The sequence below is a fragment of the Montipora capricornis genome, chromosome 10, assembly GCF_036669925.1.
Source record: "Montipora capricornis isolate CH-2021 chromosome 10, ASM3666992v2, whole genome shotgun sequence".
In the NCBI taxonomy this organism is placed as follows: domain Eukaryota; kingdom Metazoa; phylum Cnidaria; class Anthozoa; order Scleractinia; family Acroporidae; genus Montipora; species Montipora capricornis.
The window spans coordinates 13,244,377-13,264,376 of NC_090892.1; the positions used below are offsets into that span (position 1 = coordinate 13,244,377).

The window sequence follows — 20,000 nt, forward strand, 5'->3', positions numbered from 1 at the left end:
GAACTGAAAAAACTTTCCTTCGACAAATTGGCTAACATTTTACCCTGGATGCCAGAGGTCTTCTCGCTCACCAGCGGCGAGGAGCGTCGAAGTAGTGCTGGTCGGCGAGAGACGACGGCGACTTGTACCATTTTTCCCTGGGTGAGAGAGTTAATCCATAAATCCTATAGAACGAAAAATGGTTCCGTGTCCCAACACTAACCGCCACTGTCGATGCGCGCAAACGAACTGAAATAGATTTGTGTTCCCCACAAAATTCATCTCGCCCTAAATATGGTCATTCAATAAAAAATTAACTACTTTTTTCTGCTTAACGTAGGTTCACAGTACAATCTGATCGATCCTGAATGCTTTAACACTTTTCTGAATACGAAACACCTTTTGTGTTATGTTTTTAGCCTTTGTTGATGGATATCTACACCGTCAGGAGACGTCCAGCCGAGAATTCCTGAGTCGGCTTAAGCTCCTCATGTAAAGTGGATTCGTCCAAGACGAATTATGCGTCTCATATATTTCGTCCCGTCTTTACACTAGACGGATAACTCGAGAGACGCATAATTCGTCTGGACGGATTATGCGTCTCTAGTATAAAAACGGCCACTTTCTACTGAAAGTTCCACCAGGTCCGAAAACAATCCCGACATTTCAGTACATTCCTTTTGCCGTCAAAAAAAAAATTAAAAAGTTAATGCTTTTGCAATTTAAACCAATAATAGCAGATGAATAGCTCATTCCTTCCTCTGGTGCTGTCTTATCTTCTTTCTTAATTAAGCATAATGTAGCTATGTCTGTATTATACATATGCAAACTACAAATAAGTGTTCCTTACAAGTCTGTTTATTAATGTCTCACATGATATTCGCCGTTGCTATCTCTTGGATTCTCTTTTCATATTAATTAGATATCACATAAATCCAATATTGCCAACAGATCTAGTTTATATTAATTTTTGCTAACTGTCCGAATTTAAAATAACTTGGATCGTTTCTGAAACTCCTAAGTTTACGGCGCGGCCGGGGAAAACGAAAGCCATAGCGTTTATTTTCTGCTAGTGACGGTTTCGACGTTGTGCTCATTTATTTCACTGCAAATATGCCACGTGAACGGTCGAAATGCCACGTTCTCTTAATTCCAGTCGTTGTTGCGGCTTATTAAACTTATTGAACTTTAAACTAGTCAAACTACCACCCACCCACTGAATTAGGAGGAGAGAGAAAATCTAACGTAGCTTTTGTATGCTTACAACGGCAACTCAGTTGAGACTTGGTCAGTTCTTCGCTGATAGTGGTAGATCTTAACCATAGAGTGGCAAACATAAAAAAATGAAATAAGCTCGTGTAAATTGAAAAACCACTGGTTCTCATCGTGTCGATCTCGTTTATCGTTCTCGATACCATCTCGATTTGTAAATGGAGGTTCGTGCCAACACCTCTCCGCGCCACTAATCACGTTTTCAGACCGTAATTCATCTTTTAGCAAATTGCTTATGTGATAAAACAAGATGTGCGTGCTCTGTTTATTAACGAATGTCTACATAATTTGCTATTTGAAATTGAAGTTTTCTATAGCTATAGCTAGTTGTCCAACTTTCTCTTTCAACATCTCCATTTATCTTCCAACGTTGAATACTTTCGGTAGTTCCTTTGCACACTTGGTTAATCATAAACACCGGAACATAAAATAAATTCCTACGATTTAGGATCGTAACATGCTTGCAAAAAACATTTGCTGTCGCGTCTAGTAATAAATAAAAAAATGCCAGCAATGAGAGCATAAAGCGAAATTTTGCTAAGAGCACACAAGTTAAAACAAACAGCAATTTATTAGCGCCCTGGAGGAACGTTGTTAAAACACTGTGGCCAAACAACAGAAATACAATTTTCTAAAGCCGACGCAAACTGAATAAAGAGATTAATTTTGAGAAAGTGAAGCCTTTACCATGAATGGAATTGTTGATAGGATTACAGTTCTAATGTTTTGACTAGACGATAAACCATGATTTAATACAGGGAAAATGAGAATAACAATGTTTATCGGTTTCTCTTTCGTTTCCGGCTCGATTATCTCATTTATACTTCCCAGAAAATAGATCACGTTTGTTGGCTTTTTTAGATCACATTTCCTCAAACTCAGCTCGTATAATTTCTAATCAGTTCATACAAAAACAAATCGTCTTGCTTTCAATGTCTGTTATTAACCTGGGGTTTGAAAGTATCGCGTGAAAGTATTTTCATAAATGGATTTTGGACTGTGCCCGAAAATTTATTTAATAATGTTAATTTTGCTGGCAAAGTGCATGCTAAAATTACTGAAGTTAATTTATGACGCACGTGGCTTTAATATTTTCCAAAGTATTGTGATGGAGATTCCATGAAGTGATCTCCCACGCCTCCTTTCACATAATTAAAATATCAAAGAATAGGAATGAAAATTCTTAAATAATAACTTGACGGGAGTTGAAACCCGCAAGCATAAAAGGAAATAATCGCACGATGTGTTTTCCAAGTGCTTGAGAATTTATTTATCAGCATGATATCTGAATTATGGTACCTGGAGTGTTAAAACACTTACTCGATTTGCAGTTAGGGTATAAAAGGCACTTAAAAACGCTTTGCAGTTTGATGAAGAGTTGGCTTTTAACACAGTCATCTTCACAAATAGTAATCTCTTGACTAGATTTCCGATGAGTTAAACCGTCAGAAAACTAACTCAACCGCGGTAAATCAGATTGCATTTGCTCTTGTTATAAACCTTGTGACAATCAGAAGAACATCTGTAAAGAACACTGGACTGAAATGAATCTAGCAGATGGGAGCACTTCTAATTTGACCAGTAATGGCATTCCAGACGGAGGGCTTGAAATTGCCTACTACAAAGAAACCCTATGGTTCGAAATCTTTCGCTTGACCTTTCAAGTCTTCCTGGCTTTTGTTGGCGTAGCAGGCAACATCATTGTGTGCTTCGTGATCAGCTCTCAAGTTCACATGCGCACAATTACCAACTACTTCATAAGAAACCTGGCTGTGGCAGACATCGGAGTTCTTCTTGTAGCTTTCCCGTTAGCAGTAATCAACGAGCAAGCCCCGGATCACTGGCCTCTAGGGAAGTTTACCTGTCTGTATGTATTGCCCCTGTGCGATGTCTTCCTCGGCGTTTCCGTGTGGTCAATCACCTTGATAGCTTTCGATCGCTATAGAGCCATAGTGCGGGGAGCCCTTCGGAAGCGTGGGTCCACTGTGTTCAAGTCTGCGCGCCGGATGGTAGCCTGTGTTTGGTTGTTGTCTTTTTTGGCCATATCTTTGCCGTTGTATCTTGTTATGGAGTTTACTGATCACAAACCCGCTTACGACGTGGTCGAATGTTTCCCAAAGTGGCCAAACAACGAGGAAGGGTACAAAATGAAACAGTCTTACACGATCGGCTTAACCATATTCTGGTACGTTCTTCCGCTTGGTATCATTGCGGCTACGTTCTGTAGCATTTCACAGAAGCTCCGCGCCAGTAGCAAGTTCAACAAGTTAATCAGAAAAGAATGTAGCGACGGTGGCGAGCAAAAGATTCGAAGAAGGGTTCGCGAGCGACAAAACATCAAAGCCAAAAAGCTCTTAATTCCAGTCGTTGTAGTTTTTGCTGTGACGATGTTGCCACTCAATGTTTTCCGCCTCGCAGTCTTGTATTGGGAAGAAATCTACGAGCACAAATATATCTGGGTATATTACAACACCTGCGTGTTATGTGTCGTTGTCAACTCATCGGCAAACTTTTTCATTTATTCTTTGGTAAGTGAGGAGTTTCGCCAAAGTTTCAAACGCTTTTTCTTACGAAATATGGGTGCGCCGAGTTCTCAAGGTGGTACTGAAAGAACCGTCCGTAGTCCACTAAGTCCAATGGATTTAAAAACTTTGAGTTCCCTTCCTTCTAAAAAAAGAAGTGGAGGAGACGATCAGAATGTAAATGATAATCAAGACAAATTGTGATGCAGCATTACTTCATCGAGAACTTTAAATGACCTTTATTTGAAATGACGACCACTTCATTTTCCTGAATTAAACGCGATGGTAAAGATTGAAGGAGGCACTTTCTAAAACCAATCTACAGCAAAATAGACAGAATTAGATAGATTGTCATAAGGCCGGGGCTAGTGGATTTTGATAAAGCGCGAGTCAGTTCCATCTGGAATACGTGACTTCATGATCATGTAAATTCATCAGAGCGCGAAAAACACAGCTGTTTGTAATAACGCCTCTAGCGTAATGTCATTTTCAAAAAACAAACAATTGTATTCCAGAACGCCACGTTTAATGAAAAAAAGCTTCCCTACAGGAACAATCGTAGCAATGATGACTGACAATTGATATCCCGCAAACCAATGACATTTGCTTTGACACTAATAAGGAGAACCTGAGTGTTAAATTATCTGTTTTCTACGGTGGCTGAAGAGTGTCCGTATTTGTTTTCTCCGTTGGCCTATTTGTGGCGGCATTTCCATTTTCTCTCGGCAATTTCCATTTGCTCACTGAAAATGCACGGTCAACTCGCAAATTTTAATTTCAAAGTTCGCCCTCCAGCAATGTGCAGTCTTTTACTAATGATTCATCCCAACTGAATTGCACTCGCAATCACGTGGTTTTCTATGCAAACGGTGACTGGATTTATACCAGAGACGGATCATCCGTCTGGGACGAACTTGGGCAGAGAACGGTGGTTCGCACAATAATACGTCGATCTGTGTATAAATACGGGCAGACATACGCATCATCTGTTCAGACGAAATATCCGGATATTTCCTCTTTGTAAACGAACTTCCGTGGATAATTCGTCTGGACGGATCATATGTCTGTATAAATAAGGGTCAAAGACGAACTATCCAAGCGGTTGTTTTGCAGTAAACTGTAAACTCAAGATGGCGAACAAGACCAAAAAAGCACATGTATGGACGGTGACTGAGAATTTCAATATTTTGCCCTTCTTCTAGTTGACTACATTTTCGTGAACTGTTCTTGTTGCCATTTTGAAATTTGCCGCCAATATTTACTTGACAGGTACCTAAGCCTTTCGTCGCGCTTTCTCGGAAATTACCGGTCGAACTATAACACACACAGATGAATCGTCTACTAGTTCATCCCGTATTTATGCTAGCCAGATGATTCGTCTTGACGGACGATCCGTCTCTAGTATAAATCGAGCCGCTAGTAAGGTGAATTTAACACTTCAGGTAAGAAACTGTTCCTAATGCAAAAAATGTTATAGTGGAAGTTTATTTAGCTATCAAGCTATATAGCTAGTTTACAGGCACTCCACTTTATTCAACGTGAAAGAAACAATTCAAAAACTTAACAGAAACATTGTTAAGAACCCCAACTGGATGGAGGCAACCAGTTGGCTATTTACAAAAGGTGGTAGAGTTGAATCCAGGACAACGGGAAACAAATGCAAGCAAGAGGTCAGAACGGGATTTGACTCAGAGCAGCCACATGCAAACCCAACGCCCTGACAACTGGACCATGCCGCCTCCCCATCTAATGAACTTCTCATCAGTTAATGTGCAATTGTGTTTCTGATATTGTAAGGAGAATTTAGATGCTGCTCAATATTTTGGACCAACTGAAAGGATTAAAAACTCTACCAGCCATATACAGGGGAGGATCTAGGGGGAGGGTGCTAGGGGTGGGCATCCTCTAAAATAAGTAGTACTCTGGCAAAAAAACACGGGACAGTTAAGTCATTTTTAAGGGTTTCCCCCCCCCCCCCCCCCCCGCCCAAAGAAAAATCCTGAATCCGCCCCTGCCTTAACAGGATGCCACAAGAAAAACGTTTCAAATTCGTCACTGTTGTCAATGAGAGAAATACAGCGTTGAAATTGTACCTCCATTCCACAGGCCCCGATTAAAGGAGAACACACTGCGTGATTAATTGGCTTTTTAACTTTTGCACCTGTGATTAAACTTCACCCTTGCCTTTCAAGTTGTTGCCAGTTATTTCTCTTTGTTGTTACCGAGTTAACCACTTCATTTGTCTCTGCTTTCTCATAGATCTCTCCATCCTCTAAATCTATAACTTTACTTTCTTCCCTTTCTTCCAAAACACACTCACGATTCCAGGCCACGTGTGATATATAGCCTGTGGCTATCTGTTGGTCTGCCTGTAGAGAAAGCCCTCGAAGTTGTCTAGAACGTACTTCTCTTCACTTTCTTCTAGGGTTTCCATGTCAGTGAATTCTGATTCAAACAGCGAAACCAAGCAGTTGGCATTTGCAGCTTCAATATGCCCAATGACAGAAGGCTACGGAAAGAGAGGGGGTCGTGAAGGGATATAATGAGAACTTAAGTCCATTACCCAAGATTTACCCTAATTGGCCATGTCCCTATCAGCGTCAGAAAAATGTCTACTTTTAAACCAACTTTTGCGGGCAAATGGACTAACTCAATGTGTTACCCAATTATGCTACCTTGAACTGATTATTCCCCTTAGCAATAAGTGACCTTTTGTTCCAGGTATTTCCATAACATTTAAATGTAAACCCTACATTATAATGCAAATACAATACACAAACAATCGTAAGCCCGAGGATTTGAATTGGGTCAATTGAGCTAGCCGATTGTTCATTTTCCGGCCAAAACGTGATTTAAAAATAATCACCTTTCTGACGCTGATGAAGACAAACCTGATCCTAACCCTAACCCTAACCCTAAATCCTAAACAATTGATTAAAGCTAATCTTAGGCCTAATTCTAGCAGTGCTAAACGGTTTGTTTAGGCCTAATTAGGCCTAAGGTTAGCTTTAATGAATGTTTAGGATTCTTTCTTTATCATTTCGTTTCGTTTCGCAAATTTGTGTAAGCCAAGTGACTTTGATTCAAGTTCTTATATCGGATTCGGGATTTCTTATTCCGGCATCCGGATTCCAGATTTTCGATAAACTCCTCGGAAACCAAAACCTCCTTACCTTTATGCCATAGCCACCTCGAGTACTCCTCATTCCCAGGCCCTTACTCTTTTAGAAAGTGGCTAAATGTTCATAGGTGGAAGACCAAAGGTGGCTGTGGCAAAGGTAAGGAGGTTTTACATGTTATATTTTGAAATTCGAACGGGGTTCGAGACACCCCGCCATAATTATTGCGTGTGCGGCAGTAGGGTTGAAGCATTTTACAGTTTGGTGCTCAGTTACCAGGCCTTCGAATAAAGCTGGAGTCGACCTTGTTTCGATACAAACCCTCGTTCTGACGTTGCTTTGTTTTATTGTAAAATATGCAAAAGACATATGTAATGCGGAATCTTAGCGTGAATGATTGTTCAAATGGGATTGTTCAAGGAAGCATAAATAAATAAATAACAAAGCGCTTAATTTCCGATCCCTCGAGTTTTCCCTCTAGTCTTGTTGTTTTTCGTTTTTATTACGGGGAAATAAAACTCATTAATTTCCTCGGGCCCAAGATTCTTCATACCAACTTTTTACTCTTATGGAAAATCTTTTATTTTATTATTAAGCATAATTCAGCTTGTGGCTGCATTGTTTCAGTCTATGTTAAGTTTGCGAATGTCTCAATCTTCAAGTATGTAGTTAATATAACTTCGGTCTTTCGGTCTTTTTTCAGCCTTTATGGAAACCAAATTTTAACACTTTGTATGTCACAGTTTTTGTTACGTGGAATGCCGAATGCATACCACGTCTTAAAACCGATCTGGTGTTTTTTGTCTTTTTTTTGTTGGTAGTCACAAATGTGCATACCCCACGGATGTTGAATTAAGCTCCCATCGGGTGACTTTACTTTTATATCCTTCTGTATTTCCAAACTTCCCTACCGGAATTAGAAAACATACTTTCCCCTACCTTCACGATTATCTGCGAGCGCGTTAGACCACCCGGCCACCGTGACGCACTTTCGTTAACTGTTTGAAAGCAACTGCTTACCATGGAATCTTTCCACCCGCCATGATTCACACAGTATTAAACTATTCGATAAAGTGGACAGATACTTTTTCTTTGAGAAAGGCAAGCTTAGCCTTTTGGCTAAGATTAGTTTCTCGGGAAACGGCTACCGTCAAGTACCATTGTATTACGTACGGTACTTTTTTCAGTGCCGTAAGAGGCAGGCACAGAGCAGTTTCGGCTGTTTGTCTGTTCTCTGGAGAAGCGAACATTAGGGTACTTTGGTTTCGTTTTTGATAGTTTTTTGTTCACCTCGAGTGTAGAATCATGACAAACTTTTGTAGTTTCTGAGAACTATTTACTACTTGTAGCTTTTGTTGAGTTTTGAATCGATGATAGAGAAAGTTTTGGCGATTTAAACCTGGACTGGACTACTGGATTTAAGCTTTTTTCTTAACGAGATTTCAAGTTGTTGTGGAACGTTTGGTACCAAGTTACTCTAAAACTGAAAATCAAGATTATGAAATTGTAAAATTCGAACTTTGGACTGGACTATAGAACACGCAATTACGAAATTTTAGATTTTTGAGCATTAAGAGAAATGGAGTACAGATGTTGTCTTCTTGTCTTCGCAACGGCAGATTTAAACAGTTTGCAAGGAAGTAAACCAGGATTACTGAACCGGACTTCGAATACAGGGCCCGGTTGTTCGAAAGCGGATTAAGTTAATCCAGGATTAGCGTAAACTTTTGTTTCATGTTTTGGTGAAAGTTTCCTTTGCTAATTTTTGTTTTTCAAGATTGATTTCTTCTAATGTAACATTTTATCGAATATCAGCCTTGAACAGCATTTGGGAGTAGAGAATAAAACTCCATTGTCAATTTTAACCTGATATTAGCGTTAATCAGCTTTTGAACAACTGGCCCCCTGATAAGTTGTTGAACTGTTATTTGTAATAAGTTTTTCGGGTGATTTAAGGCTGATCTTGTAATTTTTGGATGAATGGAGTTAAGGAAGCAAGCAAAACTGTGGGATTTGAATAAAGTCTCCTTCAAAATATAAATAAATAAAAAAAATAGTTCCGTATCCTGATAACCCGTTAATAGGGCTTCGTTGTTGGCATTTGCAAATTTACTAACATTAATAATGAGTTTTTACAACAAACAACTTCAAGTTATATTACAGATTTATCTTTCTGGTAACCTCTCGCCATTTTCCGAAGTTTACCTGTGGTTGAAGTTCACGGTAACTGGACAATTTGTGTGAACTGTTTGCACATTCCACGGATACGCCTTTGTAGGCGTCTTGTTTGATAAAACTCCGTGTGGAAATAAAAGATTCCACCCATGCATCCATCTAATTTATCTGTCAGTCTGTCTGTCTATCTATCTATATATCTATCTATCTGCTGGCACCAGACTCCAGGAAGCACGCTTAAAATACAGTGAACAGTGTACGCTACATGCTCTTGTGTAATTGGCAACAGGTGATATACTGTATTTGTGTTCAAATGTTCTCGTTGCTTTAGTATACTATCAAGCTTTAGTGGGAGCCTGTGGAGGGATCGCGGATTCCCGGAAAACGATTAATTAAACTGCAAATCTATTCTGGGAAATCTGCGTGACGTCAAGTCGAGTTCCCTACAATCAAGAGAATTGACGGTTGAATTACTATGAAGAGCTATTTCAGTCTGTACGTAGTAGTCCTTATTTCTGCTGCCCTATCAGGTAAGTTCCAAGCCAATCACTAAAATCATTTGGCCTAGAATCTATTTGCTTTTGGGTCAACGATATTTAACAGTCCCGTCATCGAAAGGATATTATTTCCTTGCAAATCATATTTCTACGAGAAGCATCCCCAAAGGATCTGAGCAGGAAATTTTAGCATCTTAAAGAAATGCAAGAACAAGTTTGACTGTATCGTTCATGAAATGTTTATAATTAACGAACCGAGACCAAGTCTCAATATTCGATCTGACTCAATTCGCGCGAAAGTTTTTATTTAAATAATTAATAATAATTGGAAAAAAAAAATTGTAGGCTTTTTATTGTCTTCTATTGTCTTCTACTGTTTTCAACATTCTCTTCCTTGTAGTTGTATATTGTTATACTTTTCTTACATATTTTGTCTTCATTGTTTGTCCGTATGTTAATTTTTATTGATAATTGACCGAAGCGCGGTCGAAACGAAGTTCTGGATTTTTACCGTTCGTTTTTGTAGAGATACTCAGCAGTTTGATACAACCGAACACGTTATTCTTAGGACTAACAAGTTACGTAATATAATATTCGTACTCCGCCTCGCTCACCGTCCGCACTTCTACCTACTATACCATCATGCATCACTGCATGTAACAATGCCACAGTTTTTACAAAGCCTTTACTGATAAAAGATATTTTTTAAGAATCAAAAAAACTTATGAGGTGCTAAACTGCCGAATATAACGATGTTTTCAAAGTGAACTTCATTTATTCGTCAGCATCACGTTTATAGACATGTAGGGATAATTATTAAAGGTCTAAACTTAAATGCACTGTTATTTTCAAGGAGTAGATTTAACTCCAAAAAGGGAGTTAAAAAAAAGGTACAAAACCACTCCATTTTTGGAGTAAAATTCACTCCGGTAATGCTTACTCCGTTTTTGGAGTAAAATGTACTCCTATATCTTTTACTCTTTTGTTGGGGTAAAAATTTACTCCAGTATTGTTTACCCCTCCTGTGGTGTAAAATTCACTCCAATACAAGAGTAAATTTTATCCTTCTATTGGAGTGAATTGAACTCTTTAAATGGAGTTCATTTACCCTTGACAGAGTTAAATTAACTCCAAAACTGGGGTGAGACAAAAAGGTACAAAACCACTCCTTTTCAAGAGTAAAATTTACCCTCTTAAGGACGGTGCCTACTATTGTTATTGCGCATACGTTCTGCGCATCTCCAGATACTGGAATTTCCTATCGCCAGTGCTTACTAATACAGGGATATTTTTCCGCGGTTTAAAACTATCCGGAGAAAGTAGATCTTAGTAAGTACTCTTGGTATTCAAAAAGAAAATTGGGGGAGACCATGCATTTTTGAGAGATAATTAAGCTTCAATTTCAGAAAGAACGCCATACATTGCTTTGTATTTTAAAGCTTTTTACAAATATTATTCATGAATTATCTTTGAAAAATGCGTGGTTACCCCCAATTTTCTTTTTGGATTTCAATAACACTTGTTAAGATCTACATTTTCTGCATAATCACACACCGGGGAAAAAATATCTTTAATTAGTAGGCACCGTCCTTAAACTTTAGTCCCCTTGTCAGAGTAACATTTACTCTTTCTACAGAACACATTCACCCTCACTAGATCTACTGTACCTTCATTTATAGTCAGATTTCTCATAAAACCATGAAAAGTTCATTTTTTTAAAATGTTATGTAAAGAAAAGACCAGGTTTACAATGAAGCATCTAATACTGGTAATTTTAATCATAAGATTGCAAAGAATGCACATGGATATGCATGATCAATGCAATCTGTATACACATACAAATACATCACAAAAATCAAAGCTATCTTTATTCTAATTATTCAGGCAATAATAAAATGGCAATCAGCTGAATGTGTTCTTGCCTTAAACAAAGATAAATTGAGTGGTTTGTGTTTTGATTACAGATTATAACAATGAATGGCTGCAAAATAACTTCAATTACAAAAACTAAAGCATACAACATACTTGGATAAATGTGACTCAGTATAAAAAAATGGGTTTTATGTACATGTAATACAAGTCAGTTCTTACAGAAAGAAGTCAAACGTAAAAAAAAATGGAACATGCCTTAGGATAACTGATGCAAAAATTTTGCCATCGTTGACCTTTACCAATCTGTTCTTTTTTTCTCCAACAGAATTGTTTTCAAAAAGAAAAAAAAAACACAGAACTTAGGATGATAATTTACATTAAGAAAAAACTAAAAACTTTTTGTTTCCAAAAAGAAGAAAAAAACCCCTGAGATTAAGCTGATAATTAAGTATGCTCCCAGCAAAACAATTACAGCAAATGCAAGTTTTAACAAAACCTTGCTTTCTGCCACAAGGTAAATGTCTCTAGTTCAATTAGTGTGCCAGAAGCAACAATCCTTGCAAATGTTGTTTTTAGAACCTCTCCATTGATTGACTCATCATCCTTAAAAGTAATTAAAGAGAATAATGATTAGTATCACCCCTTCCAAAATTAAGATCATTCGACAATATTCTAACAAAATAGGAAGAGAGCACAAATCTAATACATCCCTAATCCTGAGAAACAAAAGACACCAGCCACCAATTTTGGTGTACCAAATAAATGGAACCACATGTAATACCGGTACGGTACTTGCATGAGATTATATCTGTAACATTGTTCTTGATTCATTGAGTAACTCAGTTAACTATCAAATTAATTTTGTCATAATGATAAAAGTACACATATAGTGGTGGAACTCATGGAACAAATCTTGAAAATATATTGCCAGATGCTTTCTTTGTCTTCAACACTTTTCCAAAAAAAATTATGTGTGATGAGGTATTTAGAATTATCTCATTTAACAGTATTTCAAATTTTAAACTGAAAGCAGATATTGGGTGAGACAATGGATAAATGAAACTGCAGCATCATCTTGCGCTAATCGCTAGGCATTACTAGTCTATACGTACACAGGCCTGTAACTCAGACAGTGCTTTATAATTATTTCATTGCAGTGACTGTCAAGAATTAGTTGTTAAAGTGTAATTTATGCGAGTTATTTGTAAATATCTATATGCATCACTTGTTTAAAAGCAACAATCAGCTTCTAAGTCTTTCAGACTTTCAGGTGTTTGACTGCATTACAGGTTTTTTACAGAAACATGCATGCCTCAAAGGAATTTTTTAATTGCACCAACCTTTTCTTTTATCTGAGGGTTTTCTCCAACTCCTCTTCCATAGAAGATACATGTAGTGGTATGTACTGTATGTTGCAAGAAGAAGGCATCTTCTTGCCTAGCCTCAGCACTTTCTGTAACCAACTCTTTGTCCAAACTTCCCTGCGATCTTTAAATGAGCCAATTCCCAGCTGTACCAACTCCAGTTTTAACTGTTAATCAACAAATAAATATAGTGAAAAGTTTCAGTTTTCTTGGAAAAAATAATTCATAATCTCAGTCACATTTCCAAACAAAAATTATTACCACTACTTACAGATAAAAGATGTCATAAGAATTTCATCCAGATAAGAGCACTCAATATCACATGTCTCAAAAAAAAAATGCTGGTACATATAATAACAAAGCTGATCATTTCTAAGGTGTATGAGAACTGCAGACTGCCAACAAATAGCGATTGTAAACAGTATTTAAGTCTAAGCACCCATTTTAAATAAAACGTTTAGCTTTCAATAACTATGAGTTACGGTTAGTTTGGGGTCTGCACTCTGCAAGTGTCAGACACTGTCACTTCTGTTATAACGTACAGTGTAAGTGTTTGAAGAGCAGACTCATCAAAATTTGGCTCTCTTTTCTTTAAACGCCAATAATAACAATCTCCTGTAGGCATTTACATACTATTTGCATTGAGTACAATAGTTTAAATGACAGCTGAAGCTTTCTGCTTTCTGTTGTCACGTAATTTGCGGTGAGAGTACTCTAATACCAAATCATTAATTTGCTTAACCATTTGATCTAAAGCTTCATTTCTCTTTTGAAATACATGCCAATTTGTTAAAGCACTTACGGCAAATTAAATATCCTTGCCTGACAAATTTGGGACTTCAAGGCGCATGTAAAAGGTTTGAATTCTACATAAACTTACATTAAATTGTCATAAGGCCCGATTCAGACGCCATACTTTTCATGAGCCGAACTTAATACATGAGAAGTTCGACGTTTGAATCAATTAAGAACGGCTATTTTAATTTGGAATGGCTCAGGCGTTCTTTTCAACTGACCTAGACGGGAATTCGGCTTTAGCATGGCCGTGGATCGGCTTTGATTTCAGACGTCGAACGTTTCATGTGCCGAACTTCATGATCATGCATTAACCATGTTTTACCTTCTACATGAAAATCGCTGACAAAATCAATTGGTTTTCTTGGTAATGGCTTTGGAACTGCTGTGGAGGGGCCAGTTAAATTCGACTTCTGAATCAAAAGGCGTACTTTTGTTAATTTGTGTCGGTCGAAGTTCTAAGTACGCAGTGTGTGAATCGGGCCTAAGGCATCAAATATTATCTGCTCATGGTTCAGTTAACGCTTACCTTTTTGCTTGAGTTGTTGTAAGCATTTCCTTGCTTTGGATCAGCATTTAAAGAGTAAACAAACGAAAAACTCGTCAGCACAAATTGTGATCGTTGATTCAAACTTGAGTAAAACCGCCGAAAGACCCGCCGAAATCAGGAAAGATCTGCACCGGTGACTGCTGACCAAAACGGCTCACTAGTCTCCAGTCTGTTCTCTACTGTGTTATCCAAGATCGCGGAGGATAACGACTTTAATTACCGGGTCGTCCAATTAAAAACGAAAAAAACAGCAAGATTCAGAGCGGCTCATCGTATTAACCCTCACTAAAATGTGGAAAGATACCGGCCTTTATTAACAGGATTTTAATCCTGTAAAACTGTTGACTTGGAGGGGAGTATACTCTACTCTTAACCCTTTCAGCCCCGTGGGGTTCCCCATTGACGAGTAAAATCGTCTGGCGTTAGACAGAGTAAAATCTATAAGTGGCACTATTGGGAGTTAAAGGGCTAATGGGGACATAGTTTTTGAGTGAATCCAGCTGTTGTTAACCCTTTCAGCCCCGTGGGGTTCCCCATTGACGAGTAAAATCGTCTGGCGTTAGACAGAGTAAAATCTATAAGTGGCACTATTGGGAGTTAAAGGGTTAAGGGGGACATAGTTTTTGAGTGAATCCAGCTGTTGTTAACCCTTTCAGCCCCGTGGGGTTCCCCATTGACGAGTAAAATCGTCTGGCGTTAGACAGAGTAAAATCTATAAGTGGCACTATTGGGAGTTAAAGGGCTAATGGGGACATAGTTTTTGAGAGAATCCAGCAGTTGTTAATTAGTGGAGTACTAAATAAGAGGCGTACATTTTACTGCGTTTAGTTTTACTCCACTTTTTCACTCCAACTCCTTGAAAACAAAGAATTAATCGGTTGATTTCACAAAAATAAAACAACCCCAATTCCACATCTTAGACTGGCTAAACTTAAATTTATCCTACAAAAATTCATATATAGGAGTAATATCCTCTTCTACTTTTTTTTCTCAGAAAGTAGAATTAGTAAGTGGGGTAGACTTTACTCAGTATCCCGATAAATAGGAGTAAAATTAACTCCAGCATATTATATTACTCTGTAGGGAGAGCAAAATTTACTCTAGCAAAGTCATTGCCTTTGAATATTAACTAGTACTGAGTAAAAATTACTCTTAGTGGAGTTAAATTAACTCCTCTTAGGAGTACATTTTACTCCGCTTTATTTTACTCCACTTTTTCACTCCAGCACTGGAGTGAAATTAACTCTTTGAAAATAACAGTGTGAATTTTATATTGATGGATTTAAATTTTGTGGGCTGACAGTTTATGCATATCCTTGGTCTGCGATGTTCAAGTCTATTCTTTACAAAAATGAACGAACCTTTTATCAAATCAAACGCAACTTGAACGATTCCTACGCGATTCATTTTGCTATTTCATTCTTTGAACTGAGAAGATCTTAATCCCTACAGTATTCTGAGTCGTTTCATATTGACTCGGTTCTTTTTGGAATAAATTTATTATATTTCATCCTTCTAGAAAGAAGATCAATTCTAATAATCTCACCATCTGTATTGATAATAGTACCATACAAAGAGCTAAACATACTAAGTTTCTTGCGGTCGTCATCCATGCATCTCTTATGAAAACCTCGCATAAAAGTAGTTTTCTCTTAAATCGCAAAATCTATTGGCATCATCATAAAATTGAGGCAACTTCTTCTATCCAATACTCTATGCACCTTGCATAATTCTCTAATACTTCTCTATCTCCAATATTGCCTCGTTATCTGGACCTCCCTGACTTACTCATCACATCTCAGCTCTGTTGAATCGTACGTAGCTGATTCAAAGCTTTATTTAACCTTTCAATCAAAGGATGCCGATCTGGCTATGGAAACATGTGTGAAGATCTCAAAACCGTTGCTGCCTGGTTCTGTTCAAACAGTCTCCTTATAAATCCTGATAAGACTAAATTACTTGTGTTTGGCACAAGACAAATGTTGTCTAATGTATCTAGTAATTTTAAGTTATCTCTACTTGGTAAAGAACTTTCACCAGTACCTTCTGCTAAGGATTTAGGGGTTTTTATGGACTCAACCCTAAGCTTCGATGAGCATGTTATGCAAATTACATCTAAGTGCATCGCAAGTCTTTGCCAAATTAACCGAGTAAGACACGTTTTGGATAAAAAGACATTGATGACTGTCATCAACGCACTGGTTTTCAGTAGACTTTTCTACTGTTCTTCGGTTTGGGGCGGGATTTCCATGAAGAACGTTTTGAAATTGCAATCTGTGCAAAATTTCGCCGCACGTATTATAACTTCAACTAGGAAATATGATCACATAAAACCTATCCTTAGGGATTTAAATTGGCTAAATGTTGAATCAACTATCAAGTACAGAAATGGCTTAATAGCGTTCAAATGCATGAATGCGTATGCACCTGAATATTTATGTGACCAATTAATTTTACGAACAAAGATCCACTCACGAAGTACACGTAAGAGGGATAAACTGGTGATCCCACTTTGTAAAACAGCTGCGGGTCAAAAAAGTTTTGTATACCGCGCAACGTCCATTTGGAACAGCCTCTCTCAAGATCTGCTTAATTTAAATAACCTAAACAGTTTTCAAAGACTTTACAAGCTATCACTTCTTGAACAATAGTCATTATTTTACACGTTTTTACTCATATTTTAGTAGTATTTCATTAGTTAGTTTTTATATTGTAAATTACTTCTGAAAAGCCATTTTATTGGAGATTTAATAAAGTTAATAAATAACTCCAACCTCTCTTCTGCCTTAAAAAAGTCCCTTAGAATCATTACTCACTTACGTACTCACACTTACTCTCTTTTTTAAATTTCAGGTTACTTAATACTTTTCACATTTACAAGTATCAGGTCGCTTGCTTCATATTTCTGCATATGCAAAATGCAAACGGTTGTCCCTATATCCCACTTTCCTCTCTCTTTTATCTCAATGCCGACTATGATCGCTATTCTACTCGTTAAAGAGATAACTTTCATATTGACATATTCTTACTCCATCCGTGTTCAAGGTCCTCACATTTGGAACACTGTATTCCTCTTTCATTTCGTACCGTTCCCTCGCTCTTTCCAATTATAAAAGTAAACTCAAAGATTACTATTTGTCACTTTAGTTTTTCTTCCCTCATTCAATTATCTTTTATGTATGTATTATGCTTACTTATCACAATTTTCCTTCCTTTCTTATTATGTACGTTGTTTCTTTCTTGCTAAGTATGTCCACAATAATATTATTGTTAACTAATAATATTTTCTTTGTCATGTTGTTATCGTTATAATAATTATTATTAATTAGCAGGCACCTCCGGTAATTTCTGTACTCTGACCTACGCCGCATAAGCCTGAGGCTTTGGCTTCTCTTTGCTGTACTGTGCTTGTTGTTCAAGGAACATTAAACAGTAAACATTAAACTCCAGGAAGCACGCGCAATATACGGTGAGCAGTGTACGCTACATATTCTTGTGTAATTGGCAACACATGATATAGCCTAATATGTGTTCAAATGTTCCCGTTGCTTTAGTATACCATCAAGCTGTAGTGGTGCTGCCGAACAAAGCAAAGAATGGTGATCCCATGAATGGGTCGCGGATTCCCGGAAAACGATTAGAATTGCAAATCTATTCTAGGAAATAGCGTGACGTTAAGTCGAGTTTTGATAACACCTGTGCACCCCAGATGTAGCAGCTGATTTAAAGACTACCCGCCATTGGTTTGCAACCCTGACCCCAAACAATAGCTAAGACAATAGAAATAATGACATACCATTGTTTCCTGCAAGGGTTACAAACCAATGGCGAGTAATCTTTGGATCAGCTGCTACACTACCCGTCCGATTTCCCTATAGTCGAAAGAATTAAATGTTGAATTGCGATGAAGAGCTATTTCAGTCTGTATGAAGTGGTCCTTATTTCTGCTGCCCTGTCAGGTAAGTTCCAATCACCAAAATCATTTGGCCCAGTATTTATTTGCTTTCGGGCCAACGATATTTTCAGTCACGTCATCTAAAGGATATTATGTCCTTGCAAATCGTATATATTTCCGCGGGCAGCATGGTTAAGCCCTAACGGATCTGAGCAGCAATTTAACATCTTAAAGAAATGCAAGAACAAGTTTGACTGCATCGTTCATGAAATGTTTGTAATTAAACGAACTAAGACCAAGTCTCAATCATTTTCAATCTGACTCAATTCGCGCGAAAGAAAGAAATTGCAGGCTTTTTATTGTATTTATTATCTTCTACCGTTTTTAACATTCTCTTTCTTGAAGTTGTATATATATTTGTCGTACTTTTTCTTACATATATTTACTTCATTGTTTCTCCGTACGTTGATTTTTATTGATAATTGTCCGAAACGCCGTCGAAACGAAGTTCTGGATTTTTACCGTTCGTTTTTGTGGAGCCGGATACTCTGTCAGCATTTCGATATAAGCGAACGCTTTATTTCGTAGGACTAACAAGTTACATAATATTCCTACACCGCTTCGCTCACCGTGCGCTCGTGTACCTACTATACTATCATGCTTCCCTGCATGTGACAATGCTACATAGCTTTCACTGAGGCCCGTTTTCAGTAAACGTCGCATTTTACATGTGTCGAATCTAATGCAAATGATTTTTCTCATTTGCATTAAATTCGGCACATGTAAAATGCGACGTTTAAACGGGCCTGATAAAACGTATTTTTTAACAAAAAACTTATGAGGAGCTGAACTGCAGAATACAACGTATGTTGTTGTTAAAAGTGAACTAAGCCATTTATTCGCCAGCATCACGTTTGTAGACATGTAGAAATAATTATTAAAGGTTGATGGGTTTAATTGTTTCAGCTGACATTGTTTAGGCATATCCTTGGTCTGCGATGTTCGAGCCTATTCCTTACAAAAGTGAACAAACTTTTTCATCAAATCAAAGGGAAATTGGATGATTTCTACCCGATTCGTTTGCTATTTCATTCTTTGAACCATAGTTAATAGAGGGGACTGGTTTGGAAAGTCGGCAAACATCAGAGAGCAAACAAAGATGTCAAGATTTAAATGAAGGGGTAGTTTCTAAAGAAACTGTGGTGCTGCGTCGGTGGGGAAGTAGTATACAAAAATTTGGTTTTATCAACGGAGTTGATAATGTAAATTGGCCACCGTACAGAGATTCTAAAAGCTGACGTTTCGAGCGTTAGCCCTTCGTCAGAGCGAATCGAGGGATTATGGGTTACGTGTAGTTTTTGTAGTAGAGTAGGAGCTACGCTATTGGTGGTAACATGGCAACGTGAAAAATAGGAATATATTAGTTAAATGAAAAGCGTTCGTTAATACCGTGAGGATTAAGGGTGCCGATTTGAAAGATGAATTTTTGTTCCAGATTCTTGCGGCTCTCTGTCGTACCTAGATGTAGGGAAAGGCCGCAGATAGCCATGTGTTTTTTGGAGTGGTTAGGCAGATTAAAATGGCGAGCGACTGGCTTGGATGCATCCTTGTCATTCTTCTCAACATCGCGAAGGTGTTCGCGGAATCGGTCACCTAGTCGTCTACCTGTCTCACCAATGTATAATTTATTGCATAACGTGCAGGTTATGCAATAAATGACATTTGCGGAGGTACATGTGAAACGATCGGTGATCTTAACAGATCGCTTAGGTCCCGATATCTTGCTAGTGTTAACAATGAAAAGACAAGTTTTGCATCGTGAGCGCTCGCATTTGAAAGTGCCGGGTTGCTCGTTAGTTTTGAGCGCGCTTCTAACTAAAAAGTTGCCTACGTTTTTGTCGCGTTTGAATGAAACCCTCGATTCGCTCTGACGAAGGGCTAACGCTCGAAACGTCAGCTT

At 37.9% G+C, this 20,000-nt stretch overlaps 2 protein-coding genes and 1 long non-coding RNA gene across 4 annotated transcripts in view; 2 read left to right on the forward strand and 1 right to left on the reverse strand.

Annotated features, from left to right (window-relative positions):
* Positions 1 to 2,179: 2,179 nt before the first annotated feature.
* LOC138019188 (neuropeptide Y receptor type 2-like) lies at positions 2,180 to 5,700 on the forward strand. The gene has a single exon (XM_068865885.1). It carries the CDS (start codon positions 2,796 to 2,798, stop codon positions 3,975 to 3,977), a length of 1,182 nt encoding a protein of 393 aa, XP_068721986.1. The 5' UTR covers positions 2,180 to 2,795; the 3' UTR covers positions 3,978 to 5,700.
* A 3,716-nt stretch (positions 5,701 to 9,416) lies between these two features.
* The window catches only part of LOC138019270 (uncharacterized protein YfbL-like), a 39,189-nt gene continuing 28,605 nt past the window's right edge, over positions 9,417 to 20,000 (forward strand). For both annotated transcript variants that reach the window (XM_068866000.1, XM_068866001.1), the window contains exon 1: positions 9,417 to 9,597. In XM_068866000.1, coding sequence (XP_068722101.1) covers positions 9,543 to 9,597 — 55 coding nt within the window. In that variant the 5' untranslated portion in view covers positions 9,417 to 9,542. The remainder of the gene's footprint in view (positions 9,598 to 20,000) is intronic.
* Positions 11,320 to 14,263, reverse strand: LOC138019920 (uncharacterized). The gene is made up of 3 exons (XR_011126265.1): positions 14,125 to 14,263; positions 12,777 to 12,967; positions 11,320 to 12,039 (listed from the first exon to the last, which is right to left on the reverse strand). It is a non-coding gene; the product is annotated as an uncharacterized lncRNA (long non-coding RNA).

What these genes read in the sequence shown, in the direction of transcription:
- LOC138019188 (XM_068865885.1), top strand. Translation starts at nt 2,796, where the DNA reads ATGAATCTAGCAGATGGGAGCACTTCTAATTTGACCAGTAATGGCATT.